The 10,585-nt window shown below is 39.5% G+C and overlaps 1 protein-coding gene across 1 annotated transcript; it reads left to right on the top strand.

Annotated features, from left to right (window-relative positions):
• The first annotated feature begins 2,021 nt into the window (after positions 1-2,021).
• LOC133645248 (zinc finger protein 260-like) lies at positions 2,022-7,774 on the top strand. The gene is made up of 4 exons (XM_062040147.1): positions 2,022-2,185; positions 2,339-2,474; positions 5,301-5,416; positions 5,750-7,774. Exons 3-4 carry the CDS (start codon positions 5,351-5,353, stop codon positions 7,286-7,288), a joined length of 1,605 nt encoding a protein of 534 aa, XP_061896131.1. The 5' UTR covers positions 2,022-2,185; positions 2,339-2,474; positions 5,301-5,350; the 3' UTR covers positions 7,289-7,774.
• Positions 7,775-10,585: the final 2,811 nt, after the last annotated feature.

The following is a 10,585-nucleotide window of genomic DNA, read 5'->3' on the forward strand; positions in this document are numbered from 1 at the left end:
AAGAGATAAAGAAGTAAAATACAGCACTATGTCATCAGTTTCTGATTTATTAAATTGTATAACGGTGCAAAATATTGCTCATTTGTCATGGTCTTTCTTGAACTATTTGGAAAAAAAATAATTAAAATAACTAAAAACTTAAAAAATAAACAAGTGATTCAATTATAAATAAAGATTTCTACACATAGAAGTAATCATCAACTTAAAGTGCCCTCTTTGGGGATTGTAATAGAGAGCCATCTGGATTCATGAACTTAATTCGAAACATTTCTTCACAAAAAAAGAAATCTTTAACATCAATATTTATGGAACATGTCCACAAAAAATCTAGCTGTCAACACTGAATATTGCATTGTTGCATTTCTTTTCACAGTTCTTTTTGACAGACATTTAAAAAAAATCTCACGTACCCCTTGGCATACCTTCAAGTACCCCCAGGGGTACGCGTACCCCCATTGGAGAACAACTGGTCTAGACACATCAATGCCAAAAAAAAAAAAATGTGTATGTCGAGACTCAATGACACTAAATCAGGCAACCTCTTAACCCTAACTTCGACAATTTCTGCAAATAAATGACTAAGAAATAGTCAACATAGTGGACAATATTCAAACCAGTCGGCCTATCATGAGAGAGCACATGGCCTATACCAGGAGTCGGCAACCCGAAACGTTAAAGGGCCATATTGGATCAAAAATTTAAAAAACAAATCTGTCTGGAATTGAAATGAAAAGTCGTATAATTAAGGCAACACATGACGCAAGTGTCTATATTACCTATAATAGCCTACTATCAAAATGATTGTTGAAATTTAATATTCATTCTACACATTTTTACAACATTAGAAACCATTAGTAAATCAGAGGCTACTCAGAAGGCAAGATAACTCCTGGAAATTACTGGCTTTTAATAACCAAAAGTATAGATGTGTGTGTCCAAGTTAAGGCTGTCTTCTTCTAATAGATTTATTACAATCTCTGGCAAGCTAGGTAATGTTTGCTGTGGTCTGGAACAACATAGCACACAAACAACTATTTCATATGCAGCCAATATTACATACAGATAATGCGTCATGAGACATGCAAAACTAAATTATATACAAAGAGGATAAAAGTAAAGGATATTAAATGAGCTAAAATATACCTACAAACGAGGCATAATGACGCAATATGTACATACAGGTAGCCTAAATAGCATGTTAGCATTGATTAGCTTGCAGTCATGCACAGACCAAATATGCCTGATGAGCACTCCAACAAGTCAATAACATCAACAAAGCGCACTTTTGTGCATTCACGCACAGCTTGAAACATTTGGTGGACAAAATGAGACAAAGGAGTGGAATATTTTACATGTAAACAAACTGTTGCGTCACAGTCCACACTATGGTGAGTTCAAGAACCGCTGAAATTAGTAGGACAACACAATGTTTACCAAATGCTGTCATCAGTGAGGCATACACACAAACATATCAAACAGTGGGCTTTCTAACAATTGGGAATGTTTGTCATGTTTGTCCTCAAACAAAAAACATACTAAATCAAAACAAATGTTTTTTTTCCCCCCCCCATCTTTTTCCATTTTCAACCCTTTTTTTAAAAAATGGCTCCAGGGAGCCACTAGGGCGGCGCTAAAGAGTCGTATCCCTCCACAATGCACCAAACCACACGTGGCTACATTAAGTCTATATCATTTCATGAATATATTTTGTATTTCAGTTTCAGTTTGTGTAAAAAAAAAAGTATATACGCTGCAGTTGGAAGTGAAGAATGTTTCTTTACACGCAAAATGAAACGCACTGACCTCCGCGGCATTTTGTTGCGTTGCGACCTCTACCGGCGACTGCGAGCAACTGGTCCAAACTGCGACTAAATGATTTCTTCCAGCAAAATGTGGTTCTATTAAAACAGAAAATATGATTATTCACATATAAACTCACCCCCAAAATAAAGAATGTTGTTAACGCATTTACAATTATCAGTGTTACACACGGTCCGTCGATGTTTGTTGTCCGACTGGAAACACATTTCGACTATAGTTCCAGATATCTGTAATTACAGACGTTTTAATGCCGACATGTCAGTAGCCACTTCTGGAGTGTTTAAACGGTAGATATATTTATTTTGGGTTGATTGTATAGGGTTCCTGGCCGCCGTGTGCCTCAGTGTGATGCACAGGAATTCAGGTAATGCAGCATGAGGATGCGGAGGCTAAGTTGTTAGCATGTTAGCTTGGCTAGCGAAAACATGGCGGTGCACGCCGACCTAAACATATTACATCATTTATGTATCGGCTCATGTCCTAATGTTGATACAATTTTCTGTCTGCCAATACACAGACAACAACTTATGTCCCGAACTGAGGCTTTGGTGTACTAAAAGAGCCGACTGGGACTGTTCTTCTGCCAATTGTACCCTCCTGTTTACCACAAGTTGACAACTCCGGGCGGAAGCAACGACCTAGTTTGATGTCAGGTACTGAGAGCTCACCTAACACACCCAATTCAATTGCTCACATTTGTAGTGATTAGAGTACGATATTATCACGGTATTAAGGCCATGGTACGATATTATTAAGTTAGTTAAAGTACCTCTGATAGTCACACACACACTAGGTAGTCACACACACACTAGGTGTGGTGAAATTACCTTCTGCATTAGACCCATCCCCTTGTTGAAAATAGTATAAGAAATGTGTGTGTGAATGGGTAAATGTGGAAATACTGTCAAAGCGCTTTGAGTACCTTGAAGGTAGAAAAGCGCTATACAAGTATAACCCATTTATCATTTATCATAAAAGTCAAATATAATCTCCAATCTTCTTTAAAAAAACATTTAGCTATGCTCAATTATTCAACTAACAAAACACAAAAGAACAAAATGTCTTTATTTACATTATATTAAATGCTTCATGATTTATAGTTGCCACTCCTGGTCTGTGCTTAAAGAAAAATAAAATTCTTAGTGAGTACTAAAAACAAAACTACGGATAAATGTACACAGATAAGCCATGTAGCAGGTAAAACACCCACCTGTTAAAGATAAAGCAGAAATTGTAGCAATTTGTTACAAAATTCAGTCATTTCACTTGCATTAGTTGACGCTAGATGGGCGGTCTTAACTCCGCTAATATTTGGCATCAAGCCAAGCAGCTGTGTGCGCGTCTACGTATCGACGTGTCATGTATCTACATGTTATGTATCTACATGTGCACAGCCGGGGAACTGGTTAACTAAAGAGTTGAGTTGAGTTTGAGTTTAGAGAGTAGCGTATGTGTGTTTGCGAGAATGGCAAACTGTTGGCTAAGTGACGTCAGAGAGAGAGAGAGAGGGAGCGTGTGCACTGCGCAGTAGAAGGATGAACTGGTCCGGTTGTGTCCTGCAAAACTAATAATAAATCGACCAGATTGTCACGAATCGGCAGCCTCAAATTCTGCCCGTAAAGCAGCGATTAGCAGACCAATTGCCGGGTAAAGTGAAGTGTGTTAACCCCGACGAAAACATCCGCCCTGTGCTCCTTGACTACGGTCTGCACCGGAGCCTAACGGCAGGGCAGGTGTAACAACTACATTATTACCTGTCACTCTTTATAACTCCTTGTGCAGATCTGAATGTTCGTTATTTAAATATTTACCTAAGTTTGAAGCAAAGATGGTAATACTAATCGCCACATTTGGTGAGGCGTATTTTAATACAACACCTGCATCCTTGTTTAAAGCGTCACCTTTACTGTTAGTTCCGGAGCCCAAATACCTCCATATTGTACCCTCTTTATTAACTATTGGAATTGTCGTTGTTTGCCATTCTTCCTCTCCAACCTGTTATTGCTTGTATGCGCTTTGTGTGTGCGTTTTGACACACACAACATCATGCCCCCCTTCTCTGTGGTCACCGTCGCACAGCGGGCATTCAGATGAAAAAAACGGTACCGGTACTTTTCAAAGGCAGTGTAGTACTGATTTCAATTAATTAGTATCGCTGTACTTTATTAGTACCGGTATATAGCGTACAACCCTACTTGAATGTCAGTGTGGTGACTGATGAACTCCTCCATGACATATCAGAACATCCATCCATCCATCCATTTTTCTACCGCTTGTCCCTTTTGGCGTCGCGGGGGGTGCTGGAGCCTATCTCAGCTGCATTCAGGCGGTAGGGGGGGTACACCCTGGACAAGTCGCCGCCTCATCGCAGGGCCGACACAGATAGACAGACAACATTCACACTCACATTCACACACTAGGGCCAATTTAGTGTTGCCAATCAACTTATCCCCAGGTGCATGTCTTTGGAGGTAGTAGGAAGCCGGAGTACCCGGAGGGAACCCACGCAGTCACGGGGGAGAACATGCAAACCCCACACAGAAAGACCCCGAGCCCGGGGATCGAACCCAGGACCTTTGTATTGTGAGGCACATGCACTAACCCCTGTCTCACCGTGCTATCAGAACATATGCAGGTCCATTTGAGTTTGAGTTTATTTGGAACATGCAAGCATACAATATGATACATCACAATTTCCAGTTTCTCTATTCAGCATGTTCGAAATAGAGTATGAAGAAGCAGAGCTTATTTAATCCTACCCCTTTTCCTTTACATAGCAGTTGCTAAAACTTTTGTTCACTTCCTGTGCTCAATTTATTCACAAAATACTCCATAAGTAATACCAATAAAAATCAATAAATAATAATTGGTGAAGTAAGTTATATTTCATATGGTGAGATGAGTACGATTATTTTCAAAATGAATGGATGGATGAAATAAATTCAGAATGTTTATCATGGTTCTTCTTCTTTGTACTTTGTAAACACTTTTAAGTTTGAAGAGTTTCTTAGACTTAGACTTAGACTTAGACAAACTTTAATGATCCACAAGGGAAATTGTTCAACACAGTAGCTCAGTTACAATGATGGAAAGTGTAAGGATGGAAAGGACAATGCAGGTATAAATAGACAAAATATAGCGATATAAAATATAACATATATACGAATATATACATAATATGTGTACAGTATATTATATATACAGATATTATATTATGTCTATAACATATATACAATATATAACAATTACCATGTACAATATTACAGTATATGTGACAGCAGCAGCAAAAATAGAGAGTAGATCCAGCAGAAAATATACATTAAAAACAAAGAGAAGTAGCTGACATAGAAGGTGTCAGGTAATAGGCAGATATCATCTGCCTATTTCTTGAAGTGGATCTTATTAGTATCTCTCATGTGACTGAGCAGAGCTCCATTTTTCCGAACCATTTGTATTGTTTGTTTTCTTGTGTCCTGTAGACACCCGTGAAGAACATCTTCTCCCTGAGCAGCGAGAGTAGACCTCAAGGATGGCGCAGGATGAGCCTCAGCCCCCCTATTTTAAAGAGGACGAGGAGGAGCCTCCACAAATAAAGGTGGAAGAGGAGGAGCTGCAGTGCTCCCACATTCTTTCTTTCTTTCTTTAGTTTATTTCGAACATGAACACACTTACATCATAATACATCACACAATTTCATATCATTTCATTTTACATCATGCCCGAAAAGGAGTAGGAAGAAGCAAAGCTTATTTAATCCTACCCCTTTCCCACTTCAAAGCTTTTACAATTATATAGAATCATTTACTGACCTTTTTATATAATAAAATAACATCTATGAATTAGTATATACAACAGTTTTGTAATATGTAATTAATTAATTCAGTCATTATTAACATACTGAGATGAAGAATATCTTATTTTCAATAAGGTTGGAATTAAAAGGGAAGAGGAGGAGCCTCCACAAATAAAGATGGAAGAGGAGGAACAGCAGTACCCCCACATTAAAAGGGAAGAAGAGGAGCCTCCACAAATAACGGTGCGAGAGAAGGAACCTCCACCAATTAAGGTGGAAGAGGAGGAGCTGCAGTGCTCCCACATTAAAAGGGAAGAGGAGGAGCCTCCACAAATAAAGATGGAAGAGGAGGAACAGCAGTACCCCCACATTAAAAGGGAAGAGGAGGAGCCTCCACAAATAAAGGTGGAAGAAAAAGAGCCGCAGTACCCCCACATTAAATTGGAAGAGGAGGATCCTCCACAAATAATGATGGAAGAGGAGCTGCGGTACCCCCACATTAAAGGGGAAAAGGAGGAGCCTAAGCAACCCCACATTAAAGAGGAGGAGCCACATGCCTCTTACATGAAGGAAGAAAAAGAATCCCAGCTCCCCCTCACACTACAGAGAAGGAGGAGTCACAGTCGGCCACATATTAAAGTAGAAGAGGAGGAACAGAGCATCAGTCAGGAGGGAGAGCATGTTGAAGGACTGGAGGAGGATGATGTCATCAAGATGCCATTGACTGCTGTGATTGTGAAGAGTGAAAGTGAGGAGGAGCCTCCAAGCAGCAGCTCAACACAACACATGACAACAGAAGCTGATGGAGACCACTGTGACAAGCTCGTAGCTCCACTCTCTGATAGCGACGACACGACGTCCCACTCCCCTGACACTGACGATGAAGACTCCGAAGGTGATGCAATATGTCACACTGACAACACCCTCTTCACATGCTCTCACTGCGGCAAAACCTTTAATCGCCGTGGTAACCTAAAAGTACACGTGAGAATACACACCGGGGAAAAACCTTTTCCCTGTCCAACCTGCGGTAAAGATTTCACCCGGAGGTACCATTTGAAAAGACACATGACAACACACACCGGGGAGAAACCTTTTCCCTGCTCCGAATGCGGTAAAGGATTTGCGCTTAAAAGTATGCTGAAAGGACACATGACAACACACACCGGGGAAAAACCCTTTTCTTGTTCGACGTGCTTTAAAGAGTTTTCCCGGCGGTACTATTTGAAACTGCACATGACGACCCACACTGGAGAAAAACCTTATAGCTGCTCGGAATGCGGTCAAGATTTTGCACGAAAACACTGGTTGAAAGAACACATGAGAGTACACACTGAAGAAAACACGTTTTCTTGTTCAATCTGCGGGGAGGATTTTACCGAAAGGCAACAATTGAAAACGCACATGAGAGTTCACATTGGAGATAAACCGCTTTTCTGCTCAGTATGTGGGGAAGGTTTCACACTAATTAGCGAATTGAAAACACACATGAAAATGCACACTGTAGAAAAAACTATTTCTTGTTCAATTTGTGGTAAAGGTTTCACACGGACGAGCGGGTTGAAAATACACATGAGAATGCACAGTGGAGAAAAACCTTTTACCTGTTTAATCTGTCGTGAGGGTTTTGTACAGAGTCAATATTTGATAGCACACATGAGAACACACTGGTGACAAAACATAGCCCACTGTGAACCGCAACAAATGTTTTTGTGTACAAAGAAACGTTGTAGTAAACATGACAACACACACTGGTGAAAAAAGTGTCGAGTTGCAGAGTGTGTGATTAAAAGATTCTCTTATACAAAACCAGTGAAGTTGGCACGTTGTGTAAGTCTTAAATAAAAACAGAATACAATGATTTGCAAATCCTTTTCAACTTATGCTCAATTGAATAGACTGCAAAGACAAGATATTTAACATTCGAACTGAGAAACTTTTTTTTTTGTGCAAATAATCATTAACTTAGAATTTAATGGCAGCAAGACATTGCAAAAAAGTTGGCACAGGGGCATTTTTACCACTGTGTTACATGGCCTTTCCTTTTAACAACACTCAGTAAATGTTTGGGAACTGAGGAGACACATTTTTGAAGCTTTTCAGGTGGAATTCTTTCCCATTCTTGCTTGATATACAGCTTAAGTTGTTCAACAGTCCGGGATCTCCGTTGGGGTATTTTAGGCTTCATAATGCGCCACACATTTTCAATGGCAGGCCAGTCTAGTACCCGCACTCTTTAACTATGAAGCCACGCTGTTGTAACACGTGACTTGGCATTGTCTTGCTGAAATAAGCAGGGGCGTCCATGATGACGTTGCTTGAATGGCAACATATGTTGCTCCAAAACCTGTATGTGTCACGACCAGAACAGGACTCTGAACACGGATGCAGGATTTTCAGAAACATATATTTGTTCTGAACAGGGAGGGGTCCAAAACAGGAGAAACAAAACAGGCTATCAAAAACAGCACTAACCTGATCTCTAAACTAACAAACCTAACAGCAGGGGTCCCCAAACTTTTTGACTCGGGGGGGCCGTATTGGGTTAAAAAAATGTGTCCGGGGGCCGGTCTGTATATATATATATATATATATATATATATATATATATATATATATCCATCCATCCATCCATTTTCTACCGCTTATTCCCTTCGGAGTCGCGGGGGGCGCTGGAGCCTATCTCAGCTACAATCGGGCGGAAGGCAGGGTACACCCTGGACAAGTCGCCACCTCATCGCAGGGCCAACACAGATAGACAGACAACATTCACACTCACATTCACACACTAGGGCCAATTTAGTGTTGCCAATCAACCTATCCCCAGGTGCATGTCTTTGCATATATATATATATGCATATATATATATATATATATATATATATATATATATATATATATATATATATATATATATATATATATTTTATTTTTATTTTTTTTGGTTATTATTTTGATTTTATTTTTTTAAATTATTTTTATTTTTTTCTCCGAGAGCGATGATGTCACGTTATCAATGGGAAAATGCATTTTTAGACAATATGATTTGTCTGAGCGGCTAGGAGACACAGAGAGTAACAAGCGGTAGAAAATGGATTAGAAAGGACAGATTTTTTTTTTTTAAATTATTTTCTTTTTAACTTGGAACTTCGCGCGGGCCGGAGTTTGGACTCTGGCGGGCCGTAGTTTGGGGACCAATAGCTTACAGCTTATGAAAACTATAAAATGTGTTTTTTTAAACTGTATGCCATGATCATCAAAATGATAATAAATAAAGGTTTGACACTTTGCATGTAATGAGTTAATATCACTTACACTACCGTTCAAAAGTTTGGGGTCACATTGAAATGTCCTTATTGTTGAAGGAAAAGCACTGTACTTTTCAATGAAGATAACTTTAAAGTAGTCTTAACTTTAAAGATATACACTCTATACATTGCTAATGTGGTAAATGACTATTCTAGCTGCAAATGTCTGGTTTTTGGTGCAATATCTACATAGGTGTATAGAGGCCCATTTCCAGCAACTATCACTCCAGTGTTCTAATGGTACAATGTGTTTGCTCATTGGCTCAGAAGGCTAATTGGTGATTAGGAAACCCTTGTGCAATCATGTTCACACATCTGAAAACAGTTTAGCTCGTTACAGAAGCTACAAAACTGACCTTCCTTTGAGCAGATTGAGTTTCTGGAGCATCACATTTGTGGGGTCAATTAAACGCTCAAAATGGCCAGAAAAAGAGAACTTTCATCTGAAACTCGACAGTCTATTCTTGTTCTTAGAAATGAAGGCTATTCCACAAAATTGTTTGGGTGACCCCAAACTTTTGAACGGTAGTGTATTAGTTTCACATTTGAAGTTAATTGCTGACATGAATGGACTTTTTACACCACATTATAATTGTTTGAGTTCCACCTGTATAATATAAAGACTAAGAGAAAATGCTGGAGAAAAACATGCAACTTTTCTCTGACTACAATTGAACATTCATTCAGCTACCAAAAATACAAACCTTTGACCACCAACTTAGTCGCTGCTCGGTGACATCAGTCGTTCCTAGCCCGGTCATGGTCCTCTTCCCTGCCGCGGTGAAAGCACGCGACAGACGTGAACTGGAGCTATTACTTCCCCCTTCCAAACCGGTCAGATAATGTCTCCTCATGTTCATCTGGATGAGAAGGCATTCATTTCAATTTAACCGCTTATAGCGCAGACATTATCGGCGGTATTAGTACCTGTATCTTTTTTCATATATAAAGCGCACCAGATTATAGGGCTCATTAAAGGAGTCATATTATTCTTATTATTGTTTTCTAAATGTAAAACACTTCCTTGTGGTCTACATAACATGTAATGGTGGTTATTTGGTCAAAATGTAGCTTAGATTATGTTTTACAGAACATCTTCAACAGTCGCTTCTGGACGCGCCGTTTTGTGGGCGGTCTTATTTACGTGGCTCGCCTTCGACAGCGTCTTCTCCCCGTCATCTTTGTTGTAGCGGTGTAGCGTGCAAGGACGGGAGTGGAAGAAGTGTCAAAAGATGGAGCTAACCGTTTTAATGACATTCAGACTTTACTTTAATCAATAACGGAGCAGCATCTCCTTATCCGGAAACAACAACACCCGTGAAAAAAACGTCTGACCGGAACTAATAACTAAAGTTCCTTGGGTGAATAATGTAAACTCACTACACCGGTATGTTTTAGCGCTTTCATGGCGAGTTTACTGACAGATATAAGTAAGAACTTTACACTACTTTATATTAGAAATGGCAACAGTGGAGGATGAATGTCCCATAACAAGAAGATAGAGAAAAAGAAGATTATCGACTACAAAGGCGAAGATTATCGGACTACAAAGGCGAAGGCGCGCAATTTTTTCCAGGATTTATGCAGATCCCAAATACAGATCAGCAGGTAACTGAAGGTAAGAAACTTTTATTTTGCATTATATGGCAAAACATAACGCCAG

This window comes from Entelurus aequoreus, linkage group LG28, assembly GCF_033978785.1.
Source record: "Entelurus aequoreus isolate RoL-2023_Sb linkage group LG28, RoL_Eaeq_v1.1, whole genome shotgun sequence".
NCBI lineage: Eukaryota > Metazoa > Chordata > Actinopteri > Syngnathiformes > Syngnathidae > Entelurus > Entelurus aequoreus.

What these genes read in the sequence shown, in the direction of transcription:
- LOC133645248 (XM_062040147.1), top strand. Translation starts at nt 5,351, where the DNA reads ATGGCGCAGGATGAGCCTCAGCCCCCCTATTTTAAAGAGGACGAGGAG. An exon ending in AGGAGCCTCCACAAATAAAG is followed by an intron (nt 5,417 to 5,749) that starts GTGGAAGAGGAG and finishes ATTTTCAATAAG; the next exon opens with GTTGGAATTAAAAGGGAAGA.